The sequence below is a fragment of the Eimeria tenella genome, genomic scaffold (assembly GCF_000499545.2).
Source record: "Eimeria tenella Houghton genomic scaffold, Eth_scaff4, whole genome shotgun sequence".
Taxonomy (NCBI): domain Eukaryota; phylum Apicomplexa; class Conoidasida; order Eucoccidiorida; family Eimeriidae; genus Eimeria; species Eimeria tenella.
In genome coordinates, this window is record NW_013543334.1 from 259165 (window position 1) to 280321 (window position 21157).

At 48.8% G+C, this 21157-nt stretch overlaps 3 protein-coding genes across 3 annotated transcripts; 2 read left to right on the forward strand and 1 right to left on the reverse strand.

The window, feature by feature from the left end:
- Nucleotides 1-3165: 3165 nt before the first annotated feature.
- Nucleotides 3166-8165, reverse strand: ETH_00034605 (ABC transporter, putative; the record flags this gene model as incomplete). The annotated part of the gene is made up of 16 exons (XM_013376753.1): nt 3166-3246; nt 3357-3458; nt 3559-3666; nt 4100-4226; nt 4360-4444; nt 4644-4719; nt 4815-4881; nt 5026-5310; nt 5564-5616; nt 5812-5877; nt 6168-6395; nt 6561-6720; nt 6847-6977; nt 7230-7432; nt 7557-7733; nt 7856-8165. 16 exons carry the CDS (start codon nt 8163-8165, stop codon nt 3166-3168), a joined length of 2259 nt encoding a protein of 752 aa, XP_013232207.1.
- A 7801-nt stretch (nt 8166-15966) lies between these two features.
- On the forward strand, nt 15967-16503 carry ETH_00034610 (uncharacterized protein; the record flags this gene model as incomplete). Its single annotated transcript, XM_013376754.1, has 3 exons — nt 15967-16047; nt 16174-16257; nt 16441-16503. The coding sequence occupies 3 exons, from the start codon at nt 15967-15969 to the stop codon at nt 16501-16503; spliced, it is 228 nt and encodes a 75-aa protein (XP_013232208.1).
- A 451-nt stretch (nt 16504-16954) lies between these two features.
- Nucleotides 16955-18505, forward strand: ETH_00034615 (uncharacterized protein; the record flags this gene model as incomplete). Its single annotated transcript, XM_013376755.1, has 1 exon — nt 16955-18505. One exon carries the CDS (start codon nt 16955-16957, stop codon nt 18503-18505), a length of 1551 nt encoding a protein of 516 aa, XP_013232209.1.
- Between the last annotated feature and the right edge of the window lie 2652 nt (nt 18506-21157).

Genomic DNA, 21157 nt, shown 5'->3' on the forward strand with positions numbered 1-21157 from the left:
CCGGGCGGCAGAGCTTAACAACAAAGTAAAGCACTCCGCAACCGCCAGGCATCGTCAACGGCTAGCGACTTAGCTGGGTTCCGCCTGAAAAGCAAGAGAGAAATACCCTCAAACCCTAAACTCTAAACCCTACTGCGGCCTGCGGGAAGCGACGCTGCGACGTGACTTGATTCCGCTGTCGTTTCCCTCGAATAATAACCTCCTGTCCACGAATTAAAATCTAAAAAAAGGGTTTGTGACTGAGAGGGAAGGGTCTAGGTTTTGTTCTGCAGGGCGTTGGCAACAGACCAGTGGCACAGGCAAGGCGCCGGGGGGTCGGCCACCGCGGAGAAGGGAAAGGCAAAAAAAAACAAACCCTCGCTCCCCCCAAAACGCTGGTTAGCCAACCTAAATAGAATTTCTGGCTTAGGGTTTTCTTACTAGGGTTAAAACATTGGAAGACAACTGCTTAGAGGCGCTCTCGCGTGTTCCCGCTCGCCCAGCAGCTAAAGCTCCTGTGCTGCTGCGGCTCAAGCTGCCACTGGCAAGCCCCAGTCGGCAGTGTGCGCTCGTTTAGTAGTTTTGCCAGGAATTACCCCACCGAATAATTTATTTTAAAGCAATTCTCCTGCTGTTTGCGCTGCTCAACTCCGCACTTTCAACCCCAGGTACCAAGCGCTAGGCGCCTGCCTGTGGGTCGGCGAGCCGCGGGATTTTCGGAACTTCAGCGACAACGACTGACAGGGAAAACGAACTTGCACTTTAGGCGCTAAATCACGCGAAAACCCAAACCCTAGCTGAATACATGGGTCATAAACGCTTATTCCTTAGAAAGGTACCGGGAGAATTCGAGAAAAAAACCTCAGAGCTGCAAGAAAGCACACACACAATGCGTACAAGCCGCGCCCTTGCTCTCTGCGGGTTTATTCTTAGTGCTTCCAGATTCCGGTGACAGTTACACGTGTGATCTAAGTTCAACAGTTCCATGAGGCATTTGGCACTCTTCTATGAAGGCAAGATTACAAAGATTACAGTCAGAGGTTCCGGGGGGGCTCCATACGGCATTTTTAAGCAAGATAAACTCAGAAAGGCATTAGAAAGGCTTTCCCAAAGAGGCAGGTTGCTGGGACTTCGGTCAATGATGCTAGCGAAGGGAATAGCAGGAATAGTAGTGACGGGGAGGTGCCAAATAGTGTCCTTTCCATTTTATTTAAGAGGAAACTGCATCATGTTTCAGCAGTTAGTATGAAACGGGAGGATGCTGCGTAATCCTTTGCGTTGGCGACTCAGGAGTTCTTATATGGCTCAAATTGCACACTTTAGTGGAGGCGACAGCCGTTCCGTCTCGGCAAACCTTCTTCGTCGTAATGAATCAATTCCACGGGTCATTATCGGGAAAACACGCAACAGGAGGTCGGATTGTTGCTCAGAAATAGGCAAGTGCAGCAAGCAAGTTAGCGCATTGCACACACAAGATGCTGCCTTCAGTTCAACCACCTTTCTGGGAAGTTTTTCCATAAGCACTTCCACTTGTTTCAGAAGCAACTCCTCATCTTTTTTTGGTGTACGTCGACTGGCCTAAGAGCGAGAATGTACCATCCATAGGTGCTAAAGCATTTTAGTTCCTCAATACGTAGCCTGTGCGCATGCCGAAATGTGCAGAAGTGCACCGCTTTCCAGTTATGGACTCGCAGCAGCGTTGCTTCTTGATCTGGGCTAGATTTTCTGACCTTCGGTTCACACTTGACAAAGACCAATACAGCGATATGCCAATAGCGATACGCCAATAGACGTTGGGTTTTTCATGGTATTCAGAGTGGTCTGGCCCTTGTCGCCACTGCCAGCTTAAAGGGTATCCTAAATCTGCATAGAAGTGCAGGGTAAAAACGTTCTGTTTAACCACACTGATAGACAAAACAATTTCGTACGACAACTGCACCATGGTGGGCGGCGGATAAGGCGACGACGCTGGCACAGGGTGGTGCAGGTAGAGTCATTTCCAAGGAAATGCGCTGATCATCCACTCATCAGGTCCCAGTAACTGTGGGGGCTGATGGTGCCCACGGCTATGCAAGATTTTTCTGGACCGGCTGAAGTGAGGCACCTGGCCCTGTCTTCTGGCCCTTGATGAGAAAAGAGGCTTTTTTCGCGGCTGGCGAAGTTAAAGTTCTTTTCGTAGTTTCAACCATTTGAAGAGCCCAATGTGCGGTATAAACTCCTCACTTGAGCGTTTGCACGCATGAATGCAGAGAAGTAGAAGGAATTGTCTACGTTAAAGTAAAATTTCGGCTTCTTGTGCGAATCGCAATTCAGAAAGTTCTGGATGTATTCCGTATGATCTCCGTGCTCAAGCAAATTCCTAGAATGAAAATCTCTACGAAGCTTGTAGTGCTTCGGATGTACCAGGTCTGCAGGTGCTTCAAGGTTCCCGTCGACGCCACGTGCTTAGATCCATTGGTGAAAAAGCGAACTGGGATGCTGACGGGTCTTCACCCAGCTAATGCGCAAAGGAATATGCGGAAAACTTCATTTCCTCTGTATGACTGCGGGCTCGTACAACCTGCTTCAAATTCTGGTTTTGTCTTTCCCACTCCCATCGACTGCCAGCCACTAAACACAGAAGTTCAGTAAATGTGCCTCCTGAGAGGCCACTGCTAAGAGCAGTGAGGAACTGGGGGAGCTCACGTGTTGGACACCGCGAGACTTAGGCGAAAATATGCCCGCACGATGTCAACTACAGAAAACCCACACTGCACAGAAGAAGCATGCGTTGTGGAATATCGAAAGCAGTGTGCTAGCACGATTTGCGTGTCGGATGTAGGCAAAAAAACTGAGATTCGTATAATGCGGGTCTGTCGCTCTGTTGCTGCATAAAGATGGTCAAGGAAGCTACTATCCAAAGCGAATTGGGATGTCAAGTCTTCAAACTTGTGCCGGGAAGCCACCAGGTCGATGCCTGCCAAAAAGAGGACTGGCTTGCCAGCTTGGCTTGCACTTCACTTCAAGCATTCTCCTTTGTTCTCCGTGCGAGGCACTCCATAATCACTAAGGCTAACAAGCGGGGCCTGCAGATATCCAGGAGTGTTGTTTGTATCGCGGAATAAAAGAAAAGCACGCGACTGTATTCTGTAAAAGCTGTATCCACAGAGCTGCGCTGCATCGACAAAACTAAATATATGACCGAGCTTACACGACGATAAGCCCCACCAGGGCTCCCAAATCTGAAGCGAATGTTTCTCTTTTGATTCCAAATGTTCCTTCGAGAAACTACGTGGACAACATAGCACAGAAAATGATTCAAGCCCCTGATGCAGCTCTTTTGGGGTTGAGCTCTCTTTGGCTTAAATTTTCCCGCTGAAGGGTCCTCTTGGACTTACGGCGTCTCCCGAAACTCTTTCTCCCTCCTCACCAATGAAGTACTCGTTTTCAAGAATCGTAACGCTAAAAGCCGAGAGTGCATATTTGAATGGCGATAACGCCTGTAACGGAGCAGCACCACTAGAAGCCAAATCACTTCACTAAACTGAAGACGTCCCCGTGGAAGGAAGGGAAGTGCAAAAACTGGGACTTTTTTCTTACCGCAAGGACTCTAAAAAAGGGGCTCAACTGGTCGATCTGTGTCATGAATCCAGAAAATAGGGCTAGGACAACTTGGATGACCTGCGTCACCGCGAGTGCTACGACTTCCTGGAGAAAAAGAAGCAGCGCAGCGGTGATAAGTAAATTGGTGAATGTTCCTTCTCTACCATTGTGACTTTGTCTTGGTTTCAAAGAATGGGCACATGAAGATGTACTGTTCAGGAACGAAGATACGATGTGACGCATAGAAATACTCCGGGACGCAGCTTCCGGACAAAATATATGGGAAAAGTGCCAGCAAGCTATTTGTTGAGGTCTACGAATTGGCGAAAAGCGGCCATTCGTGCGCCACTAGTCGCTTAGTGGTTCTTGGGCTGCAAAGTTTTCAAGCCTCTAGGCTGATGGACTGTTGGAAGGCTACTCGCAAAAAATTGTCATGCAATGAAGATGACAGAAACAACACAGGGAGGTGCGCTCGCGCAGCTCATTAGGAGGTCCGAAACGGTGACCTTATTTATGAATTATCAAGTTGCTGACTTACATCGGTCACAACGGCAGAAATAAAGTAGCCGTATGACTGGAGGGATAGAACTGACAGTAGCAAGATGCCCAAAGATTGGAAGAATTTGGCGGCCGAGGAAGCCAAACCCATAATAAAAAATGTAATCCTAAGGACAGAAATGAGGCAAAAGCCTTACGCATGAAATGAACCAACGTACCTATCGCATGACGTTCATTAGACAACTGCAGCCGTACTGCGAATGGGTTGCAAACATCCCTACCCCAGGCGGTCAAACTCACAAGTGAAAAATGAGGGGGAAAACCAGAAATAATACAGTGTCACTAGTCGACGTTCCAATAAAATACACCCACATGCGAATAACACCTGCGCACCCAAAGTAGAATGTCCCATGTTTCCCCGTGACACTTGGCGTAGCTAGCTGCTGACGCAGTTGGATCCTAGGCAATGCAAGAAACTTGGAAACTACACGTCCAATGAATTGAAAATGCGCGCCGTTGAAACGAGTTTCATGAAGCTCTTCAGTCGCTAGTGCAACTACATACAGAATTCACCGTGGTCCTACCTGACTCATACTCCCTTTGCGCCACCGGCCGCGCTTGAGGAAAAAGGCTTGCAACGTTGAAAAGGCATGCGAGAGACTGAACAGAAAAGCCAACAGAAAAACAGAAAGCACCGAAAGTTCATATTTTATTGTGGCCTGCCTTGGGCGGAACGTGGGCGGGCCTGGTGGTACCTGTGTTAATACGATTTGGTAGCATGCGGAGACACGATTCCAGGCATCTCCCAGGTTCCATCCCATCCTTCAAAAATACAAGCACACTGTTCTTCAAAAAAGCATGTTTGGCCTCTGCAGTTGGAACTTCGCCTGCTTAACTCCTGTACTATAAAGTAAACAGGTCATGTTTTTGATGACGAAAATTGCAGAGGTAGCGAATTTGACTTACTGAAAGTATATGAATGAGGGTAACAGCGCTGTAATTAAAGTCGCGGCTAGACGAATGTACGATGTAGATGGGTCCCGCAGTCGCAAAAGCAGTCCTCGCTTTGTCAGGACCCAGGCCTCAGTGAAGGGTGAAATACGTTTGCTCTTCCGGGCATTTCTTGTAGCTCCTACAGATGTTAGTGCATTCAAGACACTTTGCTGAGTCGTAACAGCATCAGCAATCCCATTCTTGTTGGCATCAATGCTGACCCTGAAGCAGTTTTCCCTGCAGTCCTCTCCTTGGCCCCTAGATGTACACAATGCAGTCTGAACAGTGCTAATATTGGATTTTGCGCTGCCTGCGCTCCGATGACATCCTACAGACTTTCCATGGTGCTGGAGCTCGACTCTACTTTGCAGTAAACATGTCTCATCAGCTATATGTTCACCGCGTCTATAGGAAAAAGCCCTCGCTGCAGGTGAGTGGTTATGCTGCTCCTTCACGCCTTTACAGTTGGGCTGGTATTTAAAGTCGACCACACTGTCTACCGTTCCCTTACACAGGCATCCCTTCCCCGTCAGCTTCTTCAACTCTGTAGGTGTTTGTAGCTCCCTGCAGTAGACAGCATACATATCACCGCGCCTCGGCACAGTCTACTGCAGGCGGCTAGTGTGGCAGGGCTCGAAGTCCTTCACAGCAAAAGGACCCCACAAAACCTGAGAGGAAAGTAAAGTAAAAGGCCGCCTTGGAATGGCATTCTGCTGAGGCTCTAGCAAAATTATCATGTCTTTCTATAGTAGCGCTCACCACAGGCTCGAGTATGGACGAAAAGGTGCAGCTGCGCTGCTTGAAGTTGTCTCTTCCTTGTTCTTCCTGCCCACACAACATACGACAACCGAAGCGATATGCACATGCACGAAGCACAGAGCTGAGACAGACAAGATTACTGCAACGCACACCGTTGTCCATTTCACAAAATATTGGCGAATGGAAGGCGCTGCGGCCCTGCTACTAACTGGGCGCAAAATGCCGCACCCTTTCCCGTAAGGTGTACAGCTTCAAAGGATGCACCCTGGCTTCTGAGTGCGAGAGCACTACCACGCAAAGCAATGGCTGTGTACCGAAGAAGTGTGTTGCAGTGCATAAAAGCAACAACAACTAACCCAGTTTTTGAGGAATGCTTGACCGTTGAGCTTCCATGCTTCAGCCCATTCATGTAGGCGCTTCGTCTTTGCTGTCATGTCAAGGTGCTGAAGGGATGTCACTTTCAAAATATATTCCGCTGGATTTGCATCAATTTCACAGGGCTTACCGCCCAAATGTTCCAGCCAGGCAATCGCTGCCAGCCGATCTCCATAGTATAAAACACGGCCTTCTCCTAATAAAAGAACCTACATCATATGTCCCACACCAAAGAGCTCCTCGATTGAAAGGTGTACACAGCAAGGGGGAACGTCTGGCAAAAAGAAGCTAACAGAGCAATTCAAAGTAAGTCGCCCGACCTTGTTAAAAAGAGAGAAACAAGAACCACTGGGCTGGTGGATAGTGCATACAACTGTGCAACCAGCGGCCGCCAGAGTATACAACTGATCACAGACGGCTTTGGCCATGAAGGAATCCAAACCACTGGTGGGCTCGTCTGCAAAAACTACTGATGGGTTACTCAAAAGCTCGCTTGCAATGCAAAGCCGCTTCCTTTCGCCACCCGAAATCGACCTGAGAACACAGTGCGAGTATTTGGTACTCCGCTTCCTTAACCGACTCGGTCAGTTGAACACAAGACGCTTTGTTTATTTGATTTTTGTTTAAGCCAAAGAGATGCAGTCTGAGTACTCCGCGTACCCTCGGGCAGCCTCGTGTGGGCCTCCAATAAATGACTTTGAAATATGTGCCAGACCAAACGACTCCAACAAACACGATGTTGTACGCTTCACTTCTGCATTTGTGGTTCCTTTAGGCAGGCGGAGAGATGCCTGAAAAAAGCATGTATGTAAGAGTCGCAAGGAACCCCTAAACAGAAGCTTAGTGGCACATTGAAAAACAGGAAAGCTCGGGGAACTCATAAGACTTCGTTAGAACAAACCATTCATGGTTCAAGCAAAACAGCACTGCCAGCGGCGATGTCCCGAAGAAAAAGGAGAAAATGTGACTTCAAAGGCGTAAAAATTGAGACAAACTAATAGAGGGGCATAAGCAATCAAAATCGGGTGATAGCCCGTGCGTACTTGAAAGTGCAGATGCTCCTCCACCGTTAAGTATCCGAAAATAAGATCTTCTTGCTGAATAAAACAGCTGAGTTCTTTGCACAGCTGTGGTGTACATGGCCTGCCGTTCATGTCGACTTCCCCTCGCAAACCCGTCGAGACTCTGCCACTCAGGCAGTTCAACAGAGTTGACTTGCCGGCGCCGCTGCTGCCCATCAAAGCAACTGCGTACAAATAGACAGAAAAAAGAAGGGAAATCAAGTGGCAGTTTGCTTGTCGTTCAAGTTCAGTCAATAGACGCAGTTGCGGCTAAGGTATGCCTTGCAGCCGAGGAGCCAAATGTGTTACCAAAATCTCCGGGGTTGAAAACAAGCTCTATGCCATCAAGACACAATATTTCCTTTCGAAGCTTTCGGCGTTTGTCAGCTTCGACATCGGCTTCGCCTGCAGTTGGCTTTTTGCGAGCGCACAGCCTCTTTATTGCCCTGGAGATGAAGGTGCCGTCTTGTGGAATAGCGACTGAGTCTGCAGTGCAGAAGATTCAGAAATATGAGGAAAGTGGGAAGTGCACTAACCGCTCGCTCTACGTGTGATGGGGGTCGTCAATTGGGAGGGCTGCCACTTCAAGGAAAGGGCTTTTGCCTCACAGTTTATGTCCTTGCAGTGAAGCACGACAGGCTGGACCCCCTGTTCGCGGGTCTGTATCTGATTCTGTGGAAGTGAGCTATTCGACCTGGCCAAAGCACAAGGGTTTTCATTGGGAAGTGGGGGGGACAAAGATTGTCTGCAGTTTTCGCCAGGTTGATTCATGGCCGGCGAAACTTTACCCGAGGTGCCGCCTGAAGGCAGAAAGAGAGCTTTTTCTTCACCCAAGCTTCCTTCTTGGCCTATGCTTAGAGAAAGAGCAGCATTTGTTGTTTCCACTGGCAGCGTCTTGGCAGGGTATGCGGTTTGCATGTTCGTCCGTGAGTTCTGCGCAACGTGATGACGACCTGTCGATTGCGCTTCAATGCAGAATTGCAGCACTGAAGGTTGTCACAGCCGATTAAGACGCTGTATGCTCCCTGGCTCGGGCAGCTTCAATGTTCACCCTTGAGGGAATCGCTTCGGACGGGATGGAGTCTAATTCTTGGGAGTAGCTCTGTGCCGAGTCTCCGGCTACAAGAAGCTTGAAAATGCATCTAGCATTTGCTTAAGATTCAGGATCATGCACTAACTTCCCCCAACGCTTAGTACTTTTGCGCGTTGCTTGGGGGTACAATCACTGCTGAACCCGCCAGCTATCCTAAACGTTCCCACAATGACTTATGAATGGTGTGCAGGAGTCAGGATTCTAGTTCAAATTGAGCAAACTATAACTAGGGGCAAAATATTATTGCACTCTTCGGCGCATTTAAAGAGGTTTGTCTTTCCGATACGGGGAGCAGACATGTGAGCGCCTGGAGGTGAGCATGCATGCTGTGTACCGTTCCCTTTCCCAGCAATTACGAGATGGTCCCGTCCCTGTGCTATTGATTGAATAATATCATATTATGGTGCGTCTGTGACGCTCTGTCTATTATCGATGCGCGTTGTAGACATATCTACTCTGCGAACAACAGGTGCTCTCGCTGCTCGTGTAGTCCTACGAGAGCCACCGCCTTAAGATTGCATTCTCTGCATTCTGGCATGCTGACTCTTGGCAGTAAAAGTGTGCAATTCTGCGTAAACGTATATGGTAAGCCCTCGGCCATGCTGACGTAGTGCAGCTAGTGGTGAACAGTTTGCTGATTGGTGAAGCAAGTACAATGTGCGCTAGGAAGGAGTCCCCGGAGAACAAAAGATGACACGATCGATTGCCTATGTACATTTAATACTTGAGCGGAAGTAAAAGTGCCTCCAGGTGGTATGCTCAGCGCCGAATAACAGGTCTACGCAGAAGTGCACACAGTGTGTGGCTCCACACAATTGGGAATCATACCATTGTCGTTATACAATGTGACCCATTAGAAGATAATGGGAGAAGGCGTAATATTTTTCGCTGGCATAAAACTACAAGGTCATCCAAGAGAACCGCGGAGCCCCCGAGCATCAAGTATAGCGGAGTGCACAATCAGAAACATTCTAGGAGCATTTTGCCCAATTTGAAGGCTCTCTTCCTGCTCAGATCGGTACGCAGCTTTAGCTACTGACCTTTTAAGCCTTGGCGAAACCAAAAACATCCAACATTTCTCCCGAAACGCGCACATGGTTACTGCCCCACGCACCGGTTTCCTACGGAATCGCCTGGTATTCCCTTTTTCATTAGTTGTGCGTTTTTTAGAACGGCTTTAAATGACCCTTTTTGATAAAGGAGCCGACTTCGCCCGACCCAGAGATGCCCGTAGCCAGCATAGGGAGGAACCAGTTGTGAGCTCCTTTAGTACCGGAGGACCCACTTCAGCTTCTACTATCCACTATAATTTAGTGTCTTTACATTTATTCCATTATATTGTCATATAAGCGTTGAATTTCTCCCTCACAACTGGAGATAAATAGGTTCGGGAACACTGCACGTTTTGCATCTCTTTCGTGCGTAGCTCTAGCGATGCTTCTGGTTATTCGAACTAGCTCAGGGTGAGTTGCCAGGGCCGCAGAGTCCCCGATTTAACGTGTATCGTCACTCGCCAACATTTTGAATCCCGTCTTCGGGACCATATACGAACACAAATTTGGATGAGTAGTTTGCTTTGTCACAAGCCATATCAGACAATATAAGTACACTGCTTAGGGCATATTTATCTTCTAAAAACGCGTTTTCTTCAGTTATTTGTTTGATCTGTACCTCCTAGGAATGCACTGTAGCGTCTCAGGACTGCCATAGCAACTTTCAAGGCACAACATGGAAACAATGTTTATCTTAGCGAAGAGATACTGGCGAAGGTGCTTCGCCTCCCGCAACATTCAAGTAACAGGCCGCAGTCGAATGCAAGTGATTCTAGTAAAGGCAAAGCTTACTAATAAATGCGCAGGACCAAAGTGTAGGCGTGAATTGCAGCATCTAGTTTTCTATCACGAAATTACTTTGCAGTGTTTCAGTGCACTGTAGATCGTCTGTATACCGACCTTTTCATTCGCGCAACATCGTCGCTGTAAAGACTTGCTACCGGACTGTCAGTGTTGCTGCGAGTATCCCATGACGAGGCCCTACATATATACACAATATAAGTGTCTTTGCAGCTTTTGCTTCTTTTATGACAATTCTGCCCAGTGCGTGAAAGGCTAAGAAAAGAGCAGGGCGACTGTAGCGCGCCTTGCTATTCATGGCAGAGGCCGAAACATCCGCTGGGACAGCTGTTTGTTGCCATCTCCCTGGAATTTAGCAGCAAATGCTGGTAATGTTCTTATTTTTCGTGAGCGCATGCACTACTCCACGGCCGTCGGACCATCGCCTGTCATCGTTCCCCGGATGCAATATTGCGGGAGCTTTGCCATGATATTTATTTGATTGGGAGACCTTCCATATATCCCTAGATGCAATCGTTAATTAATGATCATCCCTAGATGCGTCGGTGCACGTGCCCCCAGCGCCGCTCGTGCTTCTCGTCTTTTGCTGAGCAAAATACGCCACCTCTCAAGACCAGATAGATCGACCCAAAGGAGCAGTATTTGGTGCAGCTCCTATGCTGTCATCTAGATAATTTGGTATCGTAGTAGCCTTAGGGCAGATGGCCTGACAGCTGGCTAGACTTCCCCGCTATGTCCAGACTTTTCACTTATCTCTTGCCCCACTAACGAATGTTCACACTCTTTTGCGGTGTGTACAGCATGCGTTGTCCCAGCTTTTCATAGCGTTCCAAAACCTGAAGGAGTCATCCCAAGGTGATCTGCCAACGGTCTGCCGGGTGCACAAATGCTACAAGCAAAGGGCCAAGAAGAAATTCATGCTATTCAAAGGCGTAAATGTCTGCTTATGTGGAGTGATAACGCTCCTTGGAGCCGGTTTGACTTGCCAGCACCGTTTTGGGGCTCAGGCGCAAACACTTGAAGGAACAGATCCAACCATGCAATAAGTATGTACCTTCCCGTGGGAATTTGAAGTCCGAACATGACGCAACGACTTGGCCACAAGAGTATGAGCAAGCGCTACACTTGCGTTCAATGGATGTCAAAGGTGCAAACTATCGCAAACCTTTCAGGTGCTTTTGTGTAGCATTCATCTCCATAACAACGGAAGCCAAGATGCAGTGTGTACTATTACAATGCTGCGAACTGACAGCCTTCAGATGTTTTTAAATGTTTTATTTTAAGGCATGAGAGTCAGTATAATTACTTCAAATAATAAACATGGCTCTTGGTTGACGCCAGTCTCGAGGTGTTCTGCACCCAGTAGTCAGTGTTTGGGGCCGGTAGTGATACAGATGCTGCCGGCAGCAACAGGAACATTGGAGCAACTCGAATGAAGCAAAAAGATAAGAATGGTTTATTCAAATCATTGGTCGATCACTTTGCCGCTTGGAGAGGTGCACGCACGTCTGCAGCAAGCTAGGAGAACTATTTAGGATCTGGGTGGGTAGAGGCGATCTCACTACGTGGAGCAAACAAAATAGGTAGGAAATGTAGGCCATTGCTGGTCACATAGTGAAAATCGTTTCCAAGCTCTGAGCCACTGCGGTCTATGCTGATGCTTTGTTTGGATCTGAGTGGATGTTTTGTGTAGAATTAACAGGTGATTCCTCAGGCGCACTCAGGGTTTCTTTCTGGCCGCTCTTCCAAAAGCAAAACCCTAGGAAGGTACGCTGAACGACCTCTGCCGCCGGAGCGAAGCCTTGAAGAATCTCACGAAGACATTTGTTGCTCACGCAGACTTTTCACACCGTTTAGGCACTACTGGACTGTGGTGGTCTACGCCACGCCAGCCGTTACGTTCCGAGAGAGTGAAACGAATCCAACTCTCGGTAATCGGCGTCCGGCATAGGTAGCTGCCCTAGTGCATTTGCCTTAGCACAACGAAAGCGCAATTCAAGGTAAAATAAAGTACTCTTGGAGTCTCTGCTCAAGATGACAAACTCTGTGGGATATATGGGTCCACATGTGTCAGCAATTCGCTCATCATCTCCGTCTCTAGCGCTTCAACGGCACCAAATGAGATAAAAACCAACTAGTACACGCCAGCCTCTTGCTGTTTTACTTCTATTTATCCACTATTTAGTCGAGAGATATAAACAACACTGTGAGAAACTGGCTAGTTATTTCCTTTTCAGAGTCTGTAGCAATCCACCGTCCTCCAAGGCACGAAACAGTGGATAAAGGCGAGGTAGTTAGGAGTAAACAATACGCAAAGCTGTTCATTAAGTAATATTCCACCTAAGGGACAAGGCTCCGTCTAGATGTCTCAGCCAATATTATTCGTGATATTCACTTTGGCGCAGTGTAAACTGTCTTTTTGGACTGCAGCGGCTTGAAGATAACTTGGGACAGCGCCTCGCGCTCAGGTGAGCTCATTTCCCCCTGCGATCATAGCGAGTGCTGTCTTGTAAAACCTCCTTTAGTAGCGACAGTCACACTTTTATTTGGCAGAGCGTACTTTCGGCAATGAATGCCTGAGCATATTTATAGCGCATGGCCTCTAACGCGTTACACCGCACTTAGTGAATCCTGCGTGCTTGCTCAGGGCATGTGTGCTACGAACTCCGCCAATATAAGAGTACAGCATCAAGTGTTGAAACTATGTTGCAAATGCGCCTGCGGAGACTACCAGCCATAACATAGCAGAGGAAACGCCTGGTCCCATGAAAAGACAGGATACAAATCCGGCGCCTGTCACACAGGACAGGGTTGCGTCTACCAATCTCACAGCACTGTCTAACTGGATAGAACTGAGAGCTATAAACAAGTGCATATGCCTGTTATCAATTTATTCCTACTCTCATTTGGAGAACTCATCCTTTGGGTCAACTTCCGGGGACACACCGATGTAAAAGGATAAAGGCTCGAAATATACTAGTGCAACTAGTGCAACTAGAAAACTTGAAGAAACCCTTAGCAAGTGGCGCCGCCTCTCATATTTTTGTCTATGACGCGGAGAATCCTACCTAAATACAGGTGAGCTCCTGGAACACGCAGCGCGCTGCTTGTTCGAGCCTGTGGCTAGCATGGAGTTGGCGGGGCAATACAGGCACCGTGGCATGCGCTTGGCAAACAAAAATCGACAGTAAGTGTGGGCTGATAAAAATTTATCAAGGACTCCAACGAAGGGTTGCGGGTAAAGTGCGTGTTCGCAGAACTATTTCACATTAGGCACGCGAAGAAGATTAGCCGGCAGACAATGGATGCGGAGCGTTCATATGTATGAAGCCAGACAGATTGTACTTCTTTCCGTAAGGAGCTCAAGCAGTCAAACGTGAAGGCTGATAATTTTAATGAAGATCTGACGAACCACCCATTCCTTCGTGTATCTTCCGAATGCAAAGGATGATCCCGTGCACTGCTGCGCTTAGGCGATAGGTCGATGCCCGCAGAGTCCGTTTGCTCTGGTTCCTTTGGCTTCTGAAAACCCATAATTCTTCTCCTTTTCGAGCACACTACATCAAAGCTATCGACAAGTATAGACAATGCCATTCTACTGCATAGGAGCTGCAGGCTCTAGATTGTTCTCCTTTGTTGCTCGGATCGCATCGGCAACAGCAGTGTACCGCCAGCTCTCCGCATCTTTCATTCGCAGCAAAACATCGCCCTTTTTACCCAACCAGAGGCCTTCTGCACGAGAACAACAGTTCCGAGCGCTTTGCGCGGGGCATGCGCAGTGCTCGACAAAGGTAGGGAGATCTGCTAGAAGCTTGGCTTATCTATGCTGAAGCCTGAAAACTAGATGAAACTCCGTGCATTGAACTGACCGACTTCGATGTCACCAATGCAAATTAGTCCGAGTTCTGGGAGGTGGCGACAGCTAACCGGGAAGGCATTAGAACTCAAAAAGAATGAGTTAGTCTGCTCCACAGCCGCAGTCTCCAACACAAGTGACCTAGTCAATTGAGCGCAAGAATGAGCAGGCTGAAAGCGGAAACTTCAGAATATAGCCAAAGTAAGCACAGTATCTGTCGCCGTGTATTTGCACGGTGGGGTTGCGTTTGTCTGAGCGAGCGGCCGTTCTGTTTCTAAAGCTGCCTTCATTGGACAAAGCAATGTCTCTACGATCGCAGAAAATTGTGTGTGTGTACTTGTCGGAATAACCCCAAATACAATGTAACCACTGAAAATGCACTCTGCTGGCCACAAGGTCGATTCAAAAAGGTCAACCACTGTCGAGCAACTGATCGATCTGTTAGCCACGGGGCCCAAGGCCTTACGAAGCACCACTGACAGCACGAGTAACAGGGCCGCTACGCACTGGGCCGATACGCACTGGTAGTAGACGTGCTCATAGGCACAGAGAGTGTGTAAGTATTAGAACTCTGCTAACTGAGCACGGCGCACTGCGCACTGCTAAATGCCAACTAACCCCCAAGCAACCTCTAAACATACGTAGAGACACTTCTGTCCCTACCTTTTCAACCGAAGCAGAGTGATCGAGTCAAGAATACGGAAAATTTCGTTCTTCCTCACCTTGTTGTGTACTCCGGCAACTGGGGCAGTTGAAGTGCGTTCGCTGGCTAACCCAGCCCCAAGTCCTAGACACGAGCTTTTCCATGGTGGTGATTCAGAAACGGGACCAATCGACTACTAAACAAATAAGAAAAGCCAAAACTGTGAGAGCTACGGCCAGCCCAAGAAGCCCCTTGGGCCAGCCGCATCGATGAAGCGGAGAAATAACAAACATGCAAAATTCAAATATAGTAATTCTTGAATAATTCAAACGGTTTAGGGTTATGAGCTTGCCCACACCTTTTCTGAGGCTTGGTATGAACAGCATCTCGTGCCAAACATGCAGCCCTAAAGCAGAAAAGCGAAATGGCAAGACAGAAAGGTCACACCTACGAACCAGTCGCTATATTGTTACCACAGCAGTAAAAGTGCCTGTTGATAAGAAGAAACGATTGAATGCAACGGCACAAATAGTACGTCGTCGAGCGCGTTGGATTCATCATGCGGATGCATGCATGTTTTGCATGCTCGCGTGCTGAGCCTCATTAGGTGGGCTTGAAAGTAGATGTACAGCACTCCAGAATGGATTTACATGCGGCTGTGATTCCTTTTGCTCATTGAGATGTAGCGGGTCTCCTATATTCGATTGAATAGCATCCTGTGTACACTGTCTTTTGTTGTGCCTCTCACAGGCGACTTCGACAACTAAATCAGGCAGCTCTTGGGCATCGGTTGTTTCTCTTGGTAAATTTGCCGTCTATCGCCTGTGAAGTATGCATAGTTCGTTTTTTTTGCTTGGTCCGACTCCGACGAATACACCGGCAGCAAGAGGGGTTAGTTGATTCCGGGGGCTTAACCGTGGTTCCACTACAAAAGTCCTTGGAGAATTAGTGCTGTTGGCTAGGAGCAGCACCTCTCCCAGTGCAGGACTGAGAATATTGCCGTGGCTTCTTCAAGAGTTCGGGGCTAGCGCAGCGCTCGCTGTACAGCTTCGTGCAAGAAATGCACGCGTTGCATAGTGTACGCGTAGGCCTGTCATTTGCCCTTCTCTGTCCCCATAAAGACATCATAAGCGCATTGGAAACACCTAGGTTATACTCAAATTTATTTCGTCGTTAGCTGGTACTTGGCCTGCGAAACCTAGTACACGTTGCATTGCTCGTTGATGGCTTCCGGGTGAGTGCGTAACGCTGCCTGTGCTTCATGCAGTATTAAGATGAACATGAGCGCCTTCTTTAGGACGCTGCATATACTGGCGCAGCGTCATTTGAGCGACCACGTCTACAGAGTTCTGGTCGTACGGTAACACGGAGCAGTTAAAATCATTCATCGTACAGCGGAGTCTGTGGTAGCGTTTCCATATAAAACATTAGTACTTTGCACTTGCCTGATGCAATGCATGCGTTGCCTTCTGTGATCGCAGAGTAGCCCGGCCTTCCAGAGATTTGCAGCTGTTTCATCTCAGCAAGCCGCGGCAGTGGTGAAGAAAGCCGCAGACACAGCAGTCGTGAGTTCAGTTCTCTCCTGTAGGCTGCTCTTTTACGTTGTCTGTATACCTTGTGCTTTCTAGCTCAGATTTAAAATGTTCTTTTCCCACACAAATGAGGGTATAGCCTGTCCCGTCAATGCAGGGAGTATGGGGGAGTTCTGGATAGGCACTATGCTGTTTCTTGCTCTTCCTGTTGCGCAGAAAGCTGCCGACGTGGCGCGTAAGTTCGCGGGTCCGCATAAATCCACTGGAGGCAAGAAATAAGTTCATGGCGCCGCATAGTATGTGGAGATTTGGGGAAAGCACATCTTCAGCAGTAACTGTTCAATCTCTGAGAGCAGCAAGGCTTGAGTGTGCCCAGCTCACGACCCACTATGGCTTAAAGCTCTCTGTTGCGGGTTGCCGCAGTTGCCTGCACAGTAGTGCACGTTCCACCGTGCGGACAACAAATAGATTCAGTGCCTCTTTAGGCAATGGGGAGGCCTCCATAGACAATCGAGGTGACGACACAAAGAGAGAAGCCGGAAAAGAAACCGCGGCAGACGCTGCTAGCTGTATAAAGGAAGCCGCAATAACAACAGCTACGAAAGCGAAATCGGAAGCAGTGGCAGATGGGAAAACGCCGTTGCTCCACCCAGTTTTGCCTAAAGAAGGCGATTCCGCGCCGGCGCATTGGAGTCTCTCCCCCATTCCGTTTGTGGCACGAGGGAGGTCCATGCCCGGACAGCGGCTACTTCCCTGTACCGAGGAAGATGCTGCAATACTTTCGAAGGCGGCGCCGAAGTACCCGTCTCCCCAGGAGGTGGAGGGAGGAATTATTGTGCGTATAATAGCGGCTAAAGATTTACAGAGGGTTACTTCTCCCGTTTTGAGGGTCGTCCGGAACCGCCAATATGGCATCCGCAAAGGGGAGAGACTGAAACTGGCAGTGGGTGGGGTGCTATTTAGCGGTTTGTTGGCATCACTCGGCTTCTGGCAGCTTCGTCGCATGCACGAGAAAAAGGAACTCATCGAATATAGAATGAAACACTTGGCTAGACAGCCGGCGGTAGTATCTTCATCGCCATTCCCGTGGACGCTCGAAGCTGTCGCGAATGCCAGAAAACGCATGCAGAACCAGAGCTCTGAAGACGAGTGCTCAGAAAGCAGCGTGGCGGAAAATCGGCCTGGCCGGCCAGCTGGCAAACTGCAAACAAATACGCAATCACCGCGACATACGCCAACAGAGAGGACTGCACAGCAAGAACAACAGCGCAGTGACGAGGCGACGGCTGTTGCGTCACGCGTTGGCATAGGTGATGGTGGAATAAGCCGCGGCACTGTCCAGCACCAAGAAAGCATGACACAATCTTCAAAAACGCGGACTCAAGGCAGTGGCAGGCTGCTGGCTGCCACATGCCCCGAAGACGTTGAAGCGTCTGTGACAGAATGGGCGTACACACCAGTTGTGCTTCATGGAGTTTTGGACAGCAGCACTGAGTTGCTCGTTGGGCCACGGCCTGGGCTTGACGTGGGGAACCCAGGATACTGCGTGGTGTCACCCCTACGGCTAAAGGATGGATCTGTTATTCTAGTAAATAAGGGTCACTTGCCCACGAAACTTGCGAAATTGCCACCATATCCGAAGTCGGTCGACGAGAACGTTGCGCTGCTTGCGATGGTGCAGAGGCAACGGAGGCAGCAGCAACAGCGAACTCCGCTTGAAGATGTATCGGTAGAGCGAATTGACCACCAAGTGAGGGCGATGCAGCAACAGCGCCCGAAGCAAAAGTACGTGAACTGCGGTGCACAACAATACCTAGAGCATCTGCAGCAGGTGGCTGGAAGTAGGATGGAAGTAGTCGGCCCCGTGACTGTGCGCGGCATTTTAGAGCCAGGAGAAGTTGCGAATTCGAGTTTCAAGTCTTTGATGCTGAGGAACCGTCCCCATGAGGGCCAGTTCAATGTGCTTAGTCCAAGAGATCTTGTCGAGGCTACGCCAGGCATTCCGAACGTCGCAGAGGCTTCTCTCCTAATGGTAAATGCATACTCCATAGTGTACGATGAAGACCTGCTGCATCTGTCTACCAGCTCTAACGACGCTGACGTAGTAGGAGTGGCGAACAGGTTTACGAGCTACGAACAGAAGAAGAAGGATGACTACCTGCTGTTTTATGCTGACGAACATACACACTTTAACTACGCCTGCCAGTGGTTCCTAATGGGGCTGTGCACGGCTGCAATGACTCTTTACAAAGTAATAGAGGTGTCCAGATGGCGATGGTAGCCGAGGCACGTGGCACAAAAAGACGCGCCACTTTCTTTGCAAGGCCAGCCGTTGCAGCTTTTGCCGCACTGCGTACCCGACGGTTCGTCGACCCCTCGCTTTCTGGAACCTACGTACAGTGCCTGGGTGCTTTGAACACAGAACAGGCTTGCACGCACTTTTGTCACGAGTATCTCATTAGTTTGCAGCGGGCTATTACACCCGTTCGAGTTCGAAACACGCCTCACGGTGCTGAAAGTTTGCACCTTACTTCTGCCACCGCTACTCCTCCGGCGTTAGAGGGTAGGGAGTCGCACTTCATTCAGCAGTAGTTGGAAACTATGAGAAGCTACATCTGCGAAGCAGACGTACACACAACTCTCCCCTTATCCTGCACCTCTCCAGCGCCTGACTCGGAAAAGTAGTTATGCAGAGCACCTGGAGTCCTTGTCCGCTACGCCTCCGCTGGACATCCATGACGTGGATCCTCCTCTTGGCGCCCTTCCCATTCGATTAGCTAATCTCTAATCTGATTTTGGGGCGACGTCTGCTGTTCTGGAGGGCTGTCGGCTCCTGTTGAAGTCGTCAGACTGCCGAGTTCTCGTGCTTGAGATCGCAGCTGTAGCCTTCTCAATCGCCGCCTTCACCTGGGGGGGGCATCGCTCATTATACATTTGGACGCACATGGGGGCTGCCCTCTCATAGGCAGGATTGATAACGTTGAGCCAGAGCCAGCCAGCCCCTTTGAACTGCGGGGACGCGAGCCAGTAGAACAGCGCACATTTAATTTCGTAGTAGAAAGGAAGGTATTGGAAAAGTAGCGCCAAAGGAGGAAACGATTCAATGCAACAGATCCATGAACATAAAATCCAGAACATGACATGTTGCAGGTGGTCATTTTTCAGGGCCCCACTTGGCGACGCCTTTTCATTCAGCAGCAGCTGGAAGCTCAGAGAAGCCGGATATACAAAACATATGCAGAAGCATAACAAAGACCCCAAAAAGGGGCCGAAGAGACTGAAAGCCATCTCTGCGGAGACGTGTAGTAGTCCCACACCACAGAGGGAATGTGACAGAAGACAACACAGGCAACGCTGCTGCACGAACCGAACTCAGAAGCGAGCGGAACTCTACCGCCCCTCTCGCTATGTGTGGTATTGAAAGATAAAAAACTAGAGTGCTTACGTTTAGTGACCCCCGCGCGGAACAAAAGCCACACCACAGCATTGCTGCTGTCGCGGGCTGCTAACTTGTGCTGGGGCGGCGGCCTGTTGCCACTGTAAGGCCGTTAAGCTCAATAAGCCTTCTTTATAGTTATGTGCATGGCTAAAAAGAACTAACTGTGTTCTATTCGCTTGGTTATTAATATTTCACTGTCTGCAGCGCTCGGCTTTTTTCCACATGGGCATTCGCTCTATCCCCGCCGCATGCGGCCCAGTGATGTACTGTCTCAACCATGTTTTCCATGAATTACACATTGTTTACGTAGCCCACCAAGTTAATAGCTTCACTGGAAAAATCATGGAGTACAGAAGGAGACATGTGGGGTCAATACAGACTCATGAATGTGACAGCACTGCTATTCAAGACTAACCACATTGGGGCTGCTCACAGCCGCTAAAAAAAGGCACAAGCTAAAGTGCAATAACTAATCTGACTATTTGCGGGAGAGTATTAGAAGGCAAGAGTGGGGCCAGAAACTGCAGAGGGTGTGATTTGTCCTGAATATCGCCAGTCCGCAGATTGGCACAGAGCCACAACCAGGACCTTAAGCTGCCACAGTAAATCGCGTGTCTAACGGGGGCACTCAGAACTCTTTCTGACGTCTCTTTCTGGGCCCATAAGGGGAGATGTCAATGGAGACGCATTCTAGAGACCAGCGAAATGGTAAATATTGGGAGAAGAGAGGGATGGTTCATAGAAAGAGGACTGTCTGACTACAATGGCCCACCAGCGAAAGCCAGGTAGGTGCAAGGGACTCCAAGACGCTTCGCCGCCCCCCTCAACATCTAATTCACGTAAACTATCGGTGAGAAATGCTGTACACACTTCCAATGAAACTGTCATGGTCTGCGTGTGCAAAAAAAGGCAAATAGAAATTGCGGCATGGCTTTGGTGTCTGCTTAATAGGGAACCCGTCCAACGACCCGCAACCGACGTCCATTTTGCCTTCTTCGCTGCACGGTTTGTTGCACCATCCATCCTTTATTTGTAAACACTGGTGATTTTGCGTGACAGACAAAACGAGTCTGCATTCGTTCTAATCCCGCCATGTCTACATCTGGAGAACAATAGGCTTCCAGCCCTTCTCCATTATAGATGCCAAAGATAGCATCCTTTTATCCCTTTTGTGTTCCTCGATACTTCAAGGGTAAGTTGGACCAGTTTTATAGCTCGATTATCATGCTAATCTGCATTTACAACAAGAACCTCAATCTTCTAGTCCTATATGCCTGCTGCATCTTGGTAAACCTAATTTGTACAAACATAATCCCCAAAAAGCCAATTATGTGTAAATCGGCTCAAAAGAGCACAACTAATTTTTCCGACTCTAATGACCGCCGTCTACCTTGACGCCTACTGGCTCCTTTCCTCTCTCTTTTGGTTTTCCCACCCGTAGACTACCACCAGAAGAGGGTTGTGCAGGTTTGCTTTCGCCTGAAATTTGCCTGA